At 37.8% G+C, this 18,879-nt stretch overlaps 1 protein-coding gene across 1 annotated transcript in view; it reads right to left on the bottom strand.

Annotated features, from left to right (window-relative positions):
- WDFY3 (WD repeat and FYVE domain containing 3) overlaps positions 1–18,879 on the bottom strand; it is a 330,461-nt gene that overhangs the window by 100,430 nt on the left and 211,152 nt on the right. The window contains 10 exon segments of the mRNA XM_078148340.1: positions 2,964–3,098; positions 4,796–5,031; positions 8,220–8,437; positions 8,685–8,805; positions 10,319–10,413; positions 13,716–13,877; positions 13,988–14,061; positions 14,333–14,485; positions 15,460–15,650; positions 17,701–17,807. Coding sequence (XP_078004466.1) covers positions 2,964–3,098; positions 4,796–5,031; positions 8,220–8,437; positions 8,685–8,805; positions 10,319–10,413; positions 13,716–13,877; positions 13,988–14,061; positions 14,333–14,485; positions 15,460–15,650; positions 17,701–17,807 — 1,492 coding nt within the window.

The following is an 18,879-nucleotide window of genomic DNA, read 5'->3' as shown; positions in this document are numbered from 1 at the left end:
CCTGTACAAGACGGATATTCAAAACTGATCCTTCTTTGATCTTCACAGAAACTTTTCCATGGGAAATCAAAGACAAATTAAAATAAAACACAAGAGACATTTTCTGGGCATTTTCTTTGGCAGTCTCCCATGCCTGGAAGGCTTTCCCTTCTCAGCTCCACTTACTGACTTTCCTTTAAGTACCAACTAAAATCCCTTCTTTTACTGGAAGCCTTCTCCAATCCCTCTTAATTCTAGTGCCTTTCCTCTGTTAATTACTTCCAGTTTATTGTGTATGTAAGCTTGCTTTGTAAATACTTGTTTGCATTGTGCCTCTCCCATTAGACCATAAGACATAAAAATAACAAAAACAGTGCTAGTGAAAATTAAAAGATATTTCCATGGTACTGCAGCTTCGCTAAAAACATGTAGTGACACGTGTGAAATAAGTTAGGGTGATTTCATGGTACACTGGCGGATATTCACTCATCCTTCTACAGCTCTAAAATAACAATTATCTCAGATCCCCTAATTCCCTATTCTCTCTAATCAGCATTAAAGTCTAGGGCCACTGAGTGTGAGGACAAACTACTTCAATAAGCCCTACATGCTCTATACTATCCTATGATACAATATAACACATACATTATACAATAGTTCCTTATTTAGTACTATTATAGTTGTAGTAATAGTAGGCTACAGTAGAATAACTGATGTACCTAATAATGCCTTGAGTCAGCAAAAACTTATAGTATGTTCAATATATTTTTTTAAAAGGCTAGGAGGAAAGAAATACACTTTTTAAAGATTTCCATGAAAAATAGTTAATTTTTTAAAAATTGATTTACATGTGGCTATATAAAATGACCCCAAATCTTAGGGATTTTTGAAGTTTGGAGGCCTGGTAGTATCACCTGTTTAAAAACACTTCCATGAGCAAGGTACAATTACTTTGATTTTTGCCTTTGCTTTGTGAGGCATCATGGTTTAAAAGGAAGCACAGCAGGCCTGGAACCAGAAAATTCTTAAGGTCACAGCCCAGTGCGGATGTTTGCTTATTTGTGTAACTGAAAGAGCTTCAATTTCTCATCAATGTGACAATCTGGCATACTATAAAGCATTACACTAATGTGAACTGTTCTTTAAATGCACCTGCGACAAATGGTTCTGCCTAAGGTAAGAATGACTGCTGTCCATGCCTGCAATCCTTCTAGGTGTATGAGCACATTAATCTCTAGGTCGGTATTTTAGGCATTTGTGGGTAGATTTTTTTTTGGGGGGGGCAATTGGGGTTAAGTGACTTGCCCAGGGTCACACAGCTAGTAAGTTTGGTCTGAGGCCAGATTTGAACTCAGGTCCTCCTGACTTCAGGGTCAGCGCTCTATCCACTGCACCACCCAGCTGCTCCATGGGTAGATATTTTTAAGCACACAGATCTTCACTGTCTACAAGTGTATCACAGTGCAGAATGGGAGGGAGTGTGATGTCCACAGAACACCAAGGAGTAAATCCTGGCTCTGCTACTGTGAGGCCTTGGGCATGCGCTCACTTTAACTCTCCGGGCCTCTGCTTCTTCATCTTTAAAAAGGAGGCTCTAGGGGCAGCTAGGTGGCACAATGGATAGAGCACTGGCCCTGAAGTCAGAAGGACCTGAGTTCAAATCCAGCCTCAGACCAAACACTTGACACTTAACTAGCTGTGTGACCCTGGGCAAGTCACTTAACCCCAATTGCCTAAAAGCAAAAAAATAAAAAATAATAAAAAAAAATAAAAAGGAGGCTCTAAATCTGCAAATAAACCTTCCATTACCTGTCTCAGAAGGTGGTTGTGATGAAAGTGCTTTGTCACAGATTAAAATGTTACATAATGGAAGTTAATAAGGAAAAAGGCCATAAAACAGACACCATGGGCCTTTGAGACAAATGTGCCATAACATTTATAACACTATGTGATATAAGAGTTGGAGCTAAAAAAAAATCCCACCCAAATTAATTTAAAAACAGAAGGCTTAGACCTTTGCAATTGAATTAAAGCACAAACTAGTTGTCAAGTCCTTAATCAATCTGGAAGGAGTAAAGTGCTTTAAACATTGGATGAGAGCAGATAACGCCACTCAGGGATTACCTTGGGATCCTGAAAGAATTAGAAACACTTCTGGACCTAAGTATAAAGCACCTAGTAGGGTAGATCAAAATCTGGCTTTCTAACAGCAGGCCAGTCTAGTGGTGGAACAGCGCTAGTCAGGCCCTGGCAGAGGGAATCCCTAAGGGTTGGGAGAGAGTCCTGTCTTCTTCCCTACCCACCCCACCAGGAAACTGTCAGTTCAAGAGATCCATCAGAGGCAGAGACGACCCACTGGCAGCTCAAACTGGCAGCAGTATCCCTCTGACAGCAGTGGCTTCTGCACCAGAATCTGAGAGACACATGGCAAACGAGACATTCAGAGGAAAAATAGCTTCAGGATGTTATGAAGATATCAATCATGAACCTGACCCTCGGTGGCTATCAGAAAGGGACAAAATGACTTCTAGGCACCAGGAGCTGAAACCCCCTTGGCCTCATTTGTTCTCTATGGAACCGCTGACATTTTACTTATATTTGTACCCACTCTCCCCATAGACACCCAACATGAAAAAAGTTAGTATAACAAGACAGCCTTTGACTGACAGATTCGGAAAATGCTTCATGAGTAAGATTATATTATAGGCATTAGATAAGCATTGTACCTCATAACTTCTGAATTTCCTTATTTCTAAGAGAAGGGTAATAAAAATATCATATATTGGAATAAATGCTCTGATAAGGTTCTTCTACATCCATGTAAGTTATTATTATCATGGAGATGAAAATTGTGGGAACGAGATTCTCAAAGTAACACAGTAAAGCCAGATCCCTGAGGACCATTTTGATTACTGTTCTTCTATTCAGAATAGTAGAGGGAGAGGGACAGTTACTCATATTCCTCAGTGATTCATCATACTTACTGAATTTAGCATGCTGCGAAGCATTCCCAGCAACAAAAAAGCAGCTTCTGTGCAAACATTATGGATTGAAGAGACCACGGTTCCACTGGAGGCAGGAACTCCAAAGATAAATGTCCATATGGAATCCAAATCAAACTACAGGGTGAAGTTAAAAAATAATTGGGGACAGATTCTTTTCCTCAATACGAACTCAGACTTCGAATATTTTGACATCCTTAAAATAAAATTATTTAAATGACCAGACTGATGTTGGTCTAATAATCACAATTGTATAGTTTTAGTAAGAAGAGACAGAATGAGGAGCAAACGTCACTTTCTCCTATATCCTACAGTACCTTTCTATCTAGAAAGACAAACTGTGTAAGGGCATTCTATCTCATGTGTTTATTTTGTCTCGCCAACATAAATAGACTATGTTTTAAAAGACTACATATATTCTTTCCAATAAATTATTACAAAAGAAAAATTCCAGAACAAATTAACCTGATGATCAAAGGAATGAAATCAAAGGCAACTATATTGACCAACTGCTGAATTTAAAGTGCAATTTTCTCAATTAGAAAATAATTTGAATGAACACCTCCCCAAAAAATAAACAAACAAATAACTTTCTAATTCTGTTTCGCATTGCTCACAGAAGTTCTTGCAACTTAAAGTAAGATGTAGCTGTGGGGGTTGGTTTCATTAAAACATTTCACTGATAAAATGCATTTTTTTGGACCATATGAGCATGCAAAAAAATTGCTATGCAATCCAACAGATCTCTTGGAGGTCACACATCCATTTATTGGGCCAGTGACAGGACACAAAGTTGAGGATTTTAATTTCAAAGGGATTACAAACTATTGAAATGGAGTAAGGTAGCATTAGCATTTTTTGAAGCATTTATGTTCCAGGATGCCAAAACATAATTAAGTCTAAGGCAAGTTGAAAATCCTTTCTATGCATACTAGAATGATCTCTCTCTTGTCTCTCTCTCTCCATCTTCTACAAGAAGCCTTGTCCAATTCCTCTTAATTCAGTGCCTTCTCTCTGTTAATTATTTTCTCTTTAGCATTATTATAGCCTGCTCTGAATATCTTTTGCAAGTTGTCTTCCTCATTAGATTGCAAGCTCTTTGAGGGCAAGGATTATCTTTTGCTTCTTTTTGTATCCCAGGTGCTTAGCACAATGCCTGGTAGTTAGGTGCTTGATAAATATTGATTGCTTGATATATTGATCTGTGCTTACAACTGCCAGAAAATCAGAAAGCACAAAGGCTTTATTTTATCTTCTCTTTTCTTAACTTCCATGTTATCTTAACTTTAAATTCTTTTAAAAATTAATAGTAGCTTTTTAATAATCAGAAATGGCTTTAAATCTTATTTCTGTAAAAACATGACATTTCTTCAACAACACAAGTCATTTGTGGGAACACCAAATTGAATTCTCCATTTCTAGTTTTTCAAAAGAAACCTATTTTTTAAAATATAGAATAAAATCCCACAAAATCATTTAGGTCAGGAGTGAAAATGTTTATTTCAGTGCTTACTTTCTGATTAATATATCATACACGTACAGGAAAGTATATACTTGTGTTTGGAATTACTTTAAACTTATAAATAGGAAAAAAGTCACCCTTATTGTGAATTTAGAGTAAAGATGTCTCCAAATCTCTATCATGTCATCTTTATACATATGTGCCAAATAATTTACAGATTTAGTACAGAATTATTTTTGAAGAAATTAACTCATAACGCCCATTGGTAAGTTCGTTCCCTCCCTCCTGCCTAGCCCACACCTCCAGTCCCCAACCCCAAATTACACATGTGCCTTGTTAGATAAATTCCTACCTGGCAACCCTGATTACATCGGCTGCTGATGACAGGTACACTGACCTGCAGGTTTTCGGGCAGCTCAGTGACTGGCTGCTGCAGAAAGAGGGCCATGAGGAGGAAATAAAGGGCAGGGACATTAGTGTGCTTAGGGAGAAATGACTGAAGAACTGGAAAACCAGGAAAATGACAAGCATCCCGGTTAATCTCCCTGATGGCTGATCGGCCGCCAGCACTTCTGCCCACGTTGAATCCTGAAGGAAAGGAGAGAGGAAAATGAGTGTCGGGGCAGCTAGGTGGTGCAGTGAATAGAACACCGGCCCTGAAGTCAGGAAGACCTGAGTTCAAATCAGGCCTCAGAACAAACCCTTGACACTTACTAGCTGTGTGACCTTGGGCAAGTCACTTAACCCCAATTGCAAAAAAAAAAAGAGAGAGTATAAAACTTGGCACCAATTCTTATTATGCTACTGCATAAAGCTTCGGAATAAAAAGGGTTAAACTGATATTTCTATCTAGAACATATGCACTAATAGCAGTTAATAGCAGTCAATTGTTGATTTAATCTGTCACAATTATATATGAAGGCTGCCTCCAGAGATAACGGACTCCACTTTTCTGGGGGTCTCCAAGAGGATGTTAGATGACTACTTGTCTAGTATGTAGCAGTAGGACTTTCTTTTTGGGTAATTTTTGGACAAGATAATGGATAAGGTACTTCCAACTCTGAAATTCTGTGATGCTATGACTTTGCTCTATGGCCCCTGGACATAGAAAGTAAGTGTAACAGGATACACGTTTTGACTGTGAGACTGCGGGAGCAAGGGTAAAGACATCTGTGAAATGACTCATGAAAAAATTAAAGTTTTACTCACCAAAAAACATGAATGTTTGTTTATTTGTCCAAATGGGAAATGAAAGAAAACATGCAGCCAGAGACATGGGGCAACAAAAATATTAATTTGCAAAATCCATGGGCGGCTACTTCATTGAATGAAATCATGGATTATGCATAATGAAAGGGTTGCAAGTCTGGAGATGGGAGACTAGAGATCAGGAGTGAGACAAAGACTGGACAAACAGATCTAAGCATCAGCAACATGGCGATGATGGTTCAACCCATGGGAGCTGATGGGATCATCAAGCGAAATAGTTGAGAGGGAGAGGAAAATGCCCAGGACAGAGTCAACATATAGGGTGTGACCGGAACAAAGATTCAGCAAAGCAGATTGAAAAGGAATAGTCAGAGAGTAAGAGAACCAGGATAGAAGAACGTCACAGAAATCAAGCAAAAAGAGAATGATGACAATGTCAAAGACAGAGCAAGTCACTAAATCTGACAGTAAGATCACTGGTGACTTTGGAGAGAGCAGTTTCAGTTGGATGATGAGGTCAGAAGCAAGCCTGCAATGAGTTCGGAAGAGAGCAAGTGGACAGGAAGTGGAGACATTGGGCGTAGGTGGCAACTACAAAAAGGAGGAGAGATAAGTGACAATAGCTATTTAACAAGTGAAGGCTGTTGGTTTTTCTTCTTTTTTTTTGAGGACAAGGGAGACACAGGACTGTTGGTAGTCAATAGGGAACAGCTAGCAGATAGGGAGCGATGAAAGGTTACAGAGAGTTGGGGATGATAGAAGATGAGACAGAATGGGATCATTTATGCCTGGAGAGGGATTTGCCTTAACAAGAATGGCCATGTCTTCATGTGAGGCATGGCTGAAGGAGACGGTGACGGAAAGCATCTGAAGGGATGTGAGATGAGGAAGAGGGAGCTCTTAGTAAACAGCCTCAGTTTATTTCAGTGAAATATGAGGCAAAGTTCTTAGCCGAGAGAGTGGGAAGGAGAGCTATGGGAGATTTGAGAAAGGATAAAAAAAAAGGTTGAAAAAGCCAGTGCAGTGAGTAGGACAGGAAGTGGAAAGGCTGGATGGCTTTGGAGCCTAGAAGTTCTGGGTTCAAACCCCAGCTGTGCCATCTACTATTTCTGTAATCTTAGGTAAATTAGACCAACTAGAGCTTTAGTTTATTCATTTGTAAAATGAGGGAGAGAGTTGCTTCAATTCTGCCTCCAGTACTTTTTTTCCCATTTGTTTGAGAAACCATCTTTCTTTACTGCAAAAAATAAACAGATAAAAAGTGGGGATTAGATTAGATGTCTTTCAGGTCCTTCTAGCTCTACCTCTGTGATCCATATGGTATCTCCATAATGCTGATACATTGAAGTCTTACAATTTACCACTGCATCAGTGTGAGAACTGCTTCTATCAGCACAGACTGCAGTGAGGTGGAGTGACGTTGATGTGGCTTTACAGCCAGTAAACGTCAGAGGCAGGACTGGAACTCAGGCCTTCTTGACTTTAAGTGCAGCCACCCATTTATTACCTTTTTATTACTTATTATGACATACTAAAGCATCTTCATTGTTTTATTAAGAGGAGGAAATAATTCAGATGCTCAATATTGCTATGTGGGAGGCAGTCTCATGAGAAGAAATTTAATAAAAATAAAGAATCATTAGTGAGTTTTGTTAAATTAGTGGGGTAGTAGTTGTGACTCTTAACTCCAGCACCCTCTTAGTTCAGGTTAGAGGTTGAGATGCAGTGAGACACTAGTGAGTCACTGTGGTACCAAACTTCTCTGGATGTGGCCCTCTCATCTCTTGCTGTCATGAAGGTATGGGATGCCATGGTTTTAGAAAACCACCAAGTCTAAGAAGCACTGCCTAAACCTGGGACCTTTTATACCCCCAGGACTGGGAACTGAGACAGGGAAGCTGGGGCCAATCAGGTGGCATGGAAAAAGAAAGTCAGGGAAGCTGCACAGCTAAGGTTTATACTGTGCTCTAAGGACTTTAAAAATATATTTCATTTTATCCTAAAAACAACCCTGGAAGTAGGTGCTATTATTATCCCCATTTTACAGATGAGAAAACTGAGGCAGACAGAGGTTAAATACTTGTTTAGGGTCACACAGCTAGTAAGTGCCCAAGGCCAGATTTCAACTCAGGTCTTCCTGATTCTAGGTCCAGGGCTCTATTCTATTGAATCCCGTAGAAATGAATGAACATTATGGGAAATTAAACTATTATATTACTATGTTATATTAACTATTCTTCATAATGCAAAACATTGACTTAAAGTATAGTCAAAACAAATAATAACGGGAATATGTAGTAATGTGCGACAAAATGACGATGTTATAGAACAGCGAAGTGGCAGACCCAATAATAGTACCAATACATATAAAGGAAAAAAGGAAGAATGTGTTGACACGGAAGATATTTCTTATCCAATATTCATAAATGAAAATGTTAAACTTTTAAGCACATCAGGTATTTTATCAGAGACAGGAAAACAACATAATAAGGACCAGCAATCATTAGCCGTCCCTAAGGTCAGGCAGAACGTAAAATCTTGCTTCTCCTAGGTGAAAAGTTTCATACCTAGAACAGTGCCAATTTTATTGGTCAAGACAGAATCCGTCTGCTCAAGCCAGCCCCCGCCACTGAGTCCTTCTTTAAATTTGATGAGAACAGACTGGTTACTCAACAAGACAACCAGAATCCTCATGGCTGCAGTCACTGTAGTCGAGTGCAAATGTTCCTCAGTAAACATCAGGAGCCAGTCAAAGCCCAGTGTCCTGACTAGGTCTTCACAAGCTCTAAGCAAGAGGAAGAGGATCAAGGTCCAAGATTAGTTTCAGGGTTTAGACAGACAAGGTCCTCACATGAAATAACTCATTTTTTTTTCTTTTTAAAAAGACCTTAAAATGAAATGACGGTACAAGTTACTTCTCTAGGTATTCTCAAGCAAGGTTGGTTGACTTATTCTATCAATTTTGGAAGCAAATCAAACTAAAGAGAAATAGGAACAATCAGCATGCCATGTCCAGAGGGAGTTTTACTTACTGTATGTTAATGCTTGTCTTTTCCTTTGATGAGTAGACTAGTTTGAGAAGAATATCTAAAAGTCTATTTCTCAAAAGTATCACATTAGCAGACACAAGACCTCCAAAATCTTCCTCAGTTCCTGAGAAAGCAACGAGGGTCATTAAACTTTATATATGAGACAACCCTAGCCCATGGCACTGAAATTGCAGGATTTTCTTCCCGAATAAGGAGAGAGACAGTGAAGAGTCTCCCATCAGAAGCCCTGGCTGACATTGCCTGGCCTCAAACCCTGGACAAGCCACCCAACTTTTCTGGGCTCTCGCTTTCCTCATCAACGAGTGACAACCACACCAGCCCTTTCTAATGCAGTGGAATGCAGTGGAGATCAACATGATCCTGTAAAAGGACTGAAGAATGTCTTTTACATCACACAGGAAGCTGGTATCATTTACAGCAACAGTGGTCCATTTAAAAGCTGCAATCATACTAACATTTCAAGCAATTTTCCATTTCTACACCATGTATTTGGTAAAAACACAATAAAGTAGAATCCAAGAGTAAATAAATCCTTCTCTCCATAAAAGAATTTATATTATTTGTGAGGGGAAAGAAAGCAAAGATAACATATGCACAGGTCATAGGAGTTGGTGGAGGGGGGTGAGAAGAGAGGTATCCTGAAAAGTTCCATGTGAGTAAAAATTAAAAAAAAAACCCAAGCATATAGAGATGTTAAACATTTTGTATCATAGATTCCCTTGGGGAATCTGGTAATGCCTAGGGACTCCTTCTCAAAGTAATGTTTTTAAATGAATAAATACAATACATAGGATTACAAAAGAAATCAATTACATAGAAAAGCAGTTAGCAATTTTTTAAATTTTTAGTTCACAGACCCTATGTCAAGAAACTCTGTCTAATGTACTAGATTATAAAAGAACCCAACTATATAAAGCTTTAAAAAATGTAAATTTTTTTTTGTGGAAAAAGGAAAAATTAATTAATTTTGTTTTTTTTATAATAAATATTTAGAGGGTCTAGTAGGTTCATAGCATGAGAATTACCTTCTTTTTCATTTACACATTTGCTGCTTCTTTACTCTAATTTTTCTTGTTCAGGTTACATGAAATTTTTAAAAATTGAACTTTCTTTTTATTGAGGATTTAACAACCATTAGCCAACAGAAATGTTTCAACACACACACACACACACACACACACACACACACACACACACACACACACACAGAAAACAAGAAAGGAACTTAAAAAGAAACTGTGAACCTCTAATTATGTACAATTTAAAAAATATATATTTAACTTCAAATATTAACAAAACTCTATTTGCCTATATCCTGTGCTGCACTTTTTATTTTCTTCTATACATTTAAAAAAGTTTTCTTGATGCTTTTTCCTAACTAACATACTAACACCTCCCCTCCACTCACACCCACCACCAGAGAAACTCATCCTTTCTACATGTAAATCTGAGCTTTCGATTACCATCACAGGTCTATGCAAACCACAAGAGGGGAAAAATGTACTACTGAACAGAGAAAATCAAACAGTTACTATCAATAAAATTTCAGACCTCATTTCGGCCTGCCAAAATAAACTTTCCTACTAATGTTATTTTTCAAATCATAGAATTCTTACCTGTGTCTAGCTTTTCTTCATTGTTTATTTCCATGACTACAAATTTCTCACAGACAGCAAATGTTGGCAAAGTGGAAGCAATGAACTGGCCAAACCTTCAAACATAGGAAATATAAAATAAGGAATGGTGTCCATGTCACCAATAGAAAAGACACTCTTTTCCGCACAGTAACAGCATTTGGTGCTTAATAAATGCCATTTGAAAACTGATGATCTCAACTCAGGTTCTGTGGGTCTTACAATACTTGATATTTTTCTTAGGAATTAAAGTAGTAATTCCAATTGTTTCAAAGAAGTTTTGAAGATACAAGAACAAAACTGAAGGCAGTAACTGTCTAGAAATATGCAGCATATTAAGTACGAATAAATCCAAGTTACCCAACCTTAATTTCATTCATCCCTCAGCATTGTATGGGATTTAAAAAAAAAATTCCATTTTTGATAGGCTATTACATTTTCTCACACCATAAAAGCCTTCACTTCAAGGAATTAACTATTTGTCTCCTCCACTCCCTGGCTGATAATTTGATCTGAGAAGATCAACATCATTTGTCTCATGTCTCCTTACGTCCCCTCTCCCTTTCCTCAGAGCCTCTGGACTTCACCTGTTCTCTCTTCTCCATAGTTCCAGATAAAGAAGCGGTCCCTTCTTGTCTGAACTAATCACTCCGCCTTGTCCTTGAGTCTATCCCATCTTGTGTCAATGATCGAGCCCTCTCATTTTCATTCTCTTTCTTTCCTATGTGCTTCCCCTTTGCCTACAAACAAGCTTAAGTCTAACCTAGTCTGAAAACAAAACAATATATCTTTGCTTTGAGCTTATTATATGTTCAAGGCATGAGATATATGTATGTATGTATACACACATACACACACATCTCTCTTCCCAAACTTCCAGAAAGAGTGTTCTATACTTTGTCCTTCTACTTCCTCATTACTCACAGACTCCTCAAACCCCTATAAATTAATTTCTCTTTTTGCCAGTCTATTGAAACTACTTTGTCCAAGATCAATAATAATTTTTTTTTGGGGGCAGGGCTAGGCAATAGGATTAAGTGACTTGCCCAGGGTCACACAGCTAATAAATGTCAAGTGTCTGAAGCTGGATTTGAACTCAGGTCCTCCTGACTCCAGGGCCAGTGCTCTATCCACTGCGCCACCTAGCTGCCCCAATAATAATTTTTTTTTAAAGCCCTTGATATTTTTTGTCTTTACATCATCTACATTTCCTAATATGGTCCTTCCTCCTCCCTCTCCAAGACAGCTATCCATATAACAAGAAAGAAAAAAGGTTCTGTGAAACTAAACCAAAACCCAATAATTCTTACTTGGCCAACACAATGGCCCTTTTTCAGCTCCCACCTTCCTCAATGTCCATGACAGTTCCTATGCTTCTGATTCACTTCTTATCTTATTCCGAGGCTATCTTTGCTTTTTCTCCTCCTGCCCCCTAAGAATAAGCCCTCAGTCATCCTTTTCTTCTCACACTAGACTCTCTCCCAGAACCATCTCATCCATTCTCACAGCTTCAGTAAAAGCACCTTGGTGGTATAGTGTGCTGGCCTTAGAATCAAGAAGATCTGAGTTCAAATGCTGCCTCAGATACATATCTGTATCTGAGTTATATGATTCTGGACTCTTTCCACCTTAGTTTCACCCTCTGTAAAATGGAGATAATAATAGCATCTACATCACAAAGTTGTTGTGAGGATCAGATAACATATATAAAACATTTTGTAAAACTTAAAGAGCAATGGAAATGTTAGCTGTTATTGTCACTACCATATGCCTCCAAATTTATATGTCTAACTCTGATGTCTCTCTCAGCTCAGTCCCACTTTCAAAACTGTCCTGCTCATCTGTGCTTCCTTCTGTTCTTTAATGTGCATTTAAAAAAATTGTTCAATGGTACTCTTTTTTCTTTTTTGGCATTACTATTGCTAATCCCCCTTAGCCTCTTTAAAAACTAAGAAAGGAAAACAAACAAGCACCACTATTGGCACACAAAAAAGTTCTTCTACCAAACAAAAGCACGAGTCACACAAAATGACATGATAGCCATGCTGAAAAATGCCTGTGTCCTTCCGCAACTTGAATCCATCACTGCTCTGCCATGGCATGAACTGGAGATGGCTGGTCATGATATCAGTAAGAGACTTTTAGCTTTTCGCATCTGTTATTCTTTACAATATTGCTGCTCTTTTCTAAGCTGTCTTCCTCCTTTGATTCACTTTATTCTGCACCAATTCATACTACCTAGGATTCTCTGAAATCCTTTCTTTCATCACTTCTTACCGCACAATAATACTGCATTATATTTATAATGTATTATGTTTAGCCAGCCATCCCTCAACTGACAAGCACCCCTTTATAGTTCTTAGCTCCACCCCACCCCTCAACCCTGGCCAACTCTCCGTGTTACTCTGAGAGCAGGAAGCTTGTTTTGCTCCCAGTTATTTCGTCCTCCTCAGACTCAGCCTTCCCATCCAAGCTTGTTTCTTTGTGTTGTTTGATGCATGTCTATGCTAAACTCTACATGCCAGCACGTGTGTGTGTGTGTGTGTGTGTGTGTGTGTGTGTGTGTGTATACCCTTCTTTATTCAATTCAAAGAAGAATGAGGTTAATCTGATGTCCGTCCCCTCCCCATTCCTTTCTCCATGTTTGTATATTCTTTTCATATAATCTAATCATGAAAATATCAAGTTCTACTCCCTTCCTATTCCCTCCTTCACCATCATATTCCTCCTTTTGTCCTCCCTTCTCTTTCTCCTCTTCAAATACCAGAAGAGAACAATCTATCCAAAGGTTCTTTGTTTTTCTTATTTAACTTCCTCAAAATTCTCTGACGTCATTAAGGTTCTGAAAGGACACTTGTCTTGTTCCCATACATCTAAATTTCTCTTGACTCTTGTGTTTGCATTTCAGACTTCTACTCAGCTTTGTTCTTTTCATCAGAAATGCTCTATGAAGATCCACTTTTTCCCCTATAGGATTATGTACAATTATGCTGTGTATAAATTTTGTTGTATTATAAATGTTTCTTTAAAAAAAAAAATTACCATTGAGAATACTCCCTACCACCCAGCCACCCCTCTCAAAAAAAAAAAAAAAGAAAAAGAAGAAAGTTTTGATAGGTATAAGGAAGAACTCTGGAAGTGTATGAGTGAGAAGGTAATGGAAAAGTTAAACCTATCAATTCTTACATTTCAAGTTAAGAATTCAGTAATTTATCTTCTTCAATAAGACACCCTAGATTTGAAAACATAGCATGAATGTCTATAATTAAAATGGTTTTAAATCACACACCTGGTCTTGACTATTCTGTGTACAGATTATTCTCCTGATAGTAACTTCACATTAATTTTTTTTTTAAAGACAGACAATAGTTTATATTACCTGAGTAAGTCATTGCTGCTGGGGAAGCCTTGGAGTAAGTAGCTCAGCACGTTACTAATAGCAACAATCGTGGGTTGGGACAAAGACATATCTCGAAGTGTAAGTAGCAGCTTTGGGATTAATTGAAATTCCCTCATTAATTTAGCATTCTTTGAGGCTTCACTGAAACAGAAAGCAGTTTTAATGAACAGTTCTGGCTTCATCTCTGTACTAAAAAAATTCCTTTACCTACTGAAAATTTTTTAGTTTAAAACATGGGTAATAACTAATACCTGGACTCTGTGAGTAGTTCAATGAAGTGTTCAAATAAAGAAAGATGTAACTCATATGGTGCATGAAGCCAGACCTGTAATATAAAATTAATAGTGGTGATTGCAGGCAAATTTGTTTAGTTTATAGACCATGACTTCTATTAAGGCAGAGACTATATTTTATCTATACTTTGGATCTTCCCCAGCACCGAGGACAAAGGTCTACATACAGCAGTCACTGACTAAAATGGCTGATGACTAACATGCTCTTAGTTTATCAAATTTGACTTCCCTTCATTTTATCAATATAATTAGTGAAACTGATTTGCTGGTGATAAAATTATGCATTATTATTCCTATACATACTTCAAAATCACAAAGCAAATCCTGGAAGGCAGTTGAGTTTGGAATGATGGATGTCTCGTGTCCACTATCAACAGTTCCCACCAAAGAGAAAGTCAGATGGAGAATGTGGCTATTAAGAAGTGACCGTTTCTTTTTCAGCAGCATTGCCAACAACTAAAATAAAAGATGTGAAATGCCAGTTGATAAAACATCCTGAATATTAAAAAGTGCAAACACTGGAGAACACGATCTATCAGGTTACTGAAAACAAGCTGAACAAGGCTAGAGAGATTTGGCTACTCTTTGTACAGAGAACCTTTTGAAATTCTGTGCTTTTTAAGATCACAAAAAATATAAACCTGTATGATTAAATAAGTGCTTCTCAGACCTACTTTTTCATCTGTTTCTAAGAAACCATCAACTAGAGCTTTAAAATATATGGTACAACTCACAACAAAAAGAAATTTAAACCTTCTCCAAGCATTTGTTTCTCTCCCTTCCTGATCTATGGAAAATTTAGTCTTCTTCCAATTACATGTGTATTCAGTCATAGCCCCACCAAAATTTATGGTATTGGAGTTGGGATGAAGATAGGGAATAGTTACAGATTAAAAAACAGTGAAAAGATTTTTCAGGATCACTAAAGGTGACGAGTCAGCATGTGTTAACATTATCAAGAACAGAATACATAATGATGGCAGGCATATGTGGCAACATGTCACTTGCTCAGCCATGACCGTAGGCCCCAACCCTGGTCTGGACAACTGTGCTCCAGGAGGTGGGACCCTGTCTCACCTTTTCACCAAACCCATGCTCCCTGAAATCCAGACCTATATTATTCCTTCTGTTCAATTACTTATGGTCCAATGAAAATTTCAAAGTATGTAAAACCTACACTGAAATAATTTGTCTGGCCAGGAAAAGTTTGAAGAGTCAGAAGGAAAAAAAGACATGAATAAAATAAGACACTAACTTCATTCTCATTTCATGCTCTTTTAAGTATATGTAAGGAATGAGTTACAAGATTCTTGAGTGAATCTGACTGTGTTTGTCCTCCGTAACTTGAAAAACATGTTACTAGTCATCATGAAAACAAAAGGAATTTTTAAAAGAGGAAAAATAAAGCTAAAAACCTCCTCCTTACATACCTGATAACCCTTGATTCTTTCCATTTCTTTGCTGGCTAGTGGGTTGCTTTTTACTACACAAACCAGGGCCTTTACAGCAGCATACAACCCTTCCACATCGGATGCCATGGCCACTAACCCCAGAATGGCAGCAGCTCCACCAATGTACTGTAAAGTCGTGGCAACAGGCTTAGGTACAAATGTTCTTATTCCTGAGCAAAACACAGTGAGTAATCATTAGGGCCAAATCTCCAATTTAAAAAAAAAAGATAAAAATAATGCAATCCATTTTGATGTCACTTAGATATAAATTCCATATCTCTTTCCTTCCCCAAAATGATTATTCTAATAAAATCAAGGTAATCTGCACATAGCAAGTGATTAGTAAACACTTTTTTCATTCATTTATAAATATTGTGAATTAATTTATATGGAATGGATTGAACAGTGCAAATTCAAGAGATTATTTTTGATGATTTTGTCTCATAGATGATTAAAAAATACTAATGTGTGGAATTTCAAAATCGATTCTAGAAGGGATTGGACTTTCAAGTGGCCATCAAGAGATAAAACTCTAGTAGGTAGGCAGTACCTAGGAAATTTCTTTTAAAATGTAATTCTCTAATTTAAGAGGGATGTGAGTCAATTTAACATAGATGATGTAGATAGAAACCGTCTTAGAGTCAGGAAGACCTAGGGCTCAAGGCTTGCCTCTAAGACATTCAGGTTATATCCAGGCAAATCATTTACCCTCTTGTTCCCTAAGAAATAATCTATGACTATAAATTACATAACAGTAGCCAATATGAAAAGGGAGTTTTCAGTAAAAAGAGTTTTTATCAAGTGGAGCTCTCTACAAGATGAAATCACAAGTTTAGTCCAAAAAATATAGATAAAAAGATATTATAATTTTTCACTTTCAGGTGAGATTTGTGATTGTTCTGCTAAGCACAGGTTCTGAAAAGCTACTGAATACTTGTGAAGAACATAATTTCTGGCCACAGAATATATGCTCAATCAATTTTTTAATTAAGAGAAGTAAAGTAATGTGGTATAATGGACAGAATGCCAAACCTGGAGGCAACCTGAACCAGCTTTTGAGAAACAGCTATTAAATTTTCAGTGTGGGCCTCCAGAATTGGCAGACATTACAAATCAGGGCATGATTTACAGTTCTGTCGATCGCCAAGGCTTAAGAAAGGGATGGAGAAAACTGTTAATAATGCAGATTAACCTTCAGAGCGTAGCCTGGGCACACTTTTTTCAGAGAGCCACTTGTTAAGCATTTATCAGCACAGCACTGGATAAGGGACTTAAAGGGCCAGTGCCCCAGGCAAATCAATAAGACTCTATGTGACAGGTGACTTGCTGATCTGTATTAGTGGAGGGGGGTCTCCACACTGGCAGGCCCTGACACTTAGCAAAGATCAAGAATAAAAACAAGAGAAAAAAATTGTGTTAGAATAAAGAAAAAATGGTGTCAATGTACTATTACAAACCAACAACAAATAACATGCCACTAATTACTAAAATTAGGAGGACCGAGAAACATAATAGACCACACCTAACTCAAATCACGCATGCTGATAAGGTAATCAAACAGTGTGAGAAAACTGTAGCACTCAACATTCTGTCTATATGGCTTGAAATTTATCTTGAAATATCCAGAACGGATTGTGCTTATTCAGTTCTCTAAAGTGGAAAGAAAAGGGAAAAATAGTATGGTTTAAAAAAATTTTTAAAGGTTGGGAAAGTTTTTCCTTTTGTAAGATCAGATAATAGCAGCTCAGTCATGAGGCCATTTAACACTAAGGCCCTTTTGGTATTATAAAATACCACCGAGCTCTAAAACTAAGTCCTTATGTTTCAAGTTTTCCCTTTACACCTGGTTCCCTGAGGCAATTATAGATAACAACACTAAATCTGGATGTTTATCTGACCCCAGAAGATATCATGTATTGCAACCCCAAACACTGTACTGCCTCAAATTGGTATGTTAATCTTTATTACTCACAAATCTACAAATCAAAACACAGAAGACAAGGAATGCAATTTCATTTCAAAATAAGGACAGGATAAACTAAACAAATGACACTTTGATTATAAAGAGGAAAACACACCAATTGGAAGGAAAAAGCAAAATAACTGCCATTATGAATGACACCGCCAGGAGACAGCAGGAGGACAGAAAGGAATGATTTCTCATAACTCTACTTAGATTGCCATCCACACAGAAAGGTTCACAGCAGAATTCCGTCTCACCTAAGTAGCCAATGAGTGCAGCACCAACAGTGCGTGCCGGCCCGTTCAGATGTCCGGCTGAGTTATGTAACAACTTCACAGGGGTGGCATTCTCATGGGAGAAATGGCTAACTGTGGAACAGAAAAAGAATGTGATAAAAACCATCCATGGAAAAATACAGGGATTCTTTTGCTCTAAAAACCAGACTTAATTGGAAAAACAAATTATTTTGCCTTCCAACAGGAAAATAAGTAAGGAATCTTTCATAAAAATATGTGGATTGATTATATGTAATTAATTATATGGAAAACAGATGTAATTCTGGAGACATGCTAAAGTTATAGGGGAAATAAAACTACAAAGATGGAAATAAGGATAACTACTCTCGATGCTGTAACAGCAAAGTCTTAAAGGGGTTTGCATCAAACCTAAATACAGGAGTTCGACTGAGGATATCCCATAACACCACCATCTGCTGCCTCCACTTCACAATCAATAGTTAATATAATTTTCCTTAACTCAATGAACTGTGAAAGTCAGTGAATAATGTTTTTAAAATGTTTTAGGATAAAATATGCCTATATCAGAGGGAGGACTTTGTAGGAATACATATGGGGCCTTTGTGGTTGAATGTATTAACTCTATAGTTGCCATAAAACCCACAGAAAAAAAGGTATCAAATAGAAATCAAATAGAAACAAATCTCATGTAACCACACAATATTTTTTTTAATGACAACAAAAAAAGTACGAGGCAACATGACACAGTAGTAAGTAAGAGAGGCAAACTCAGAGTCCAAAGAACGAGTTCCTGCTCTCCCTCTGTTGTACATGAGTTGTGTGTGAGCCTGATAATACACACACACATACCCAAACACATCAGGCAAGCATATGGGTTTTTATACCTAGGGAGAGTAACGGAACCTGTGATTTCACTGGTAGAGGGACCTCCTGGATGAGAAAACCCCCTCTTCTGATATGGTTTGGTTCTTCTCTTATTTATGGTTTTTTGGTTAGGCAATGGGGTTAAGTGACTTGCCCAGGGTCACACAGCTAGTAAATGTTATGTGTCTGAGGTTGGCTTTGAACTCAGGTCCTCCTGAATCCAGGGCCGGTGTTCTATCCATTGTGCCACCTTGCTGCCCCTCTTATTTACAGTTTTAGGGCACAGTGGTTAACTGACTTGCCCAGGGTGACACA

This window comes from Phascolarctos cinereus, unplaced genomic scaffold (assembly GCF_003287225.1).
Source record: "Phascolarctos cinereus isolate Bilbo 61053 unplaced genomic scaffold, phaCin_HiC Scaffold_9;HRSCAF=440, whole genome shotgun sequence".
Classification (NCBI taxonomy): Eukaryota; Metazoa; Chordata; class Mammalia; order Diprotodontia; family Phascolarctidae; genus Phascolarctos; species Phascolarctos cinereus.
The sequence above is the reverse complement of the archived record's forward strand: the minus strand, read 5'-3'. Positions and strand labels throughout refer to the sequence as shown.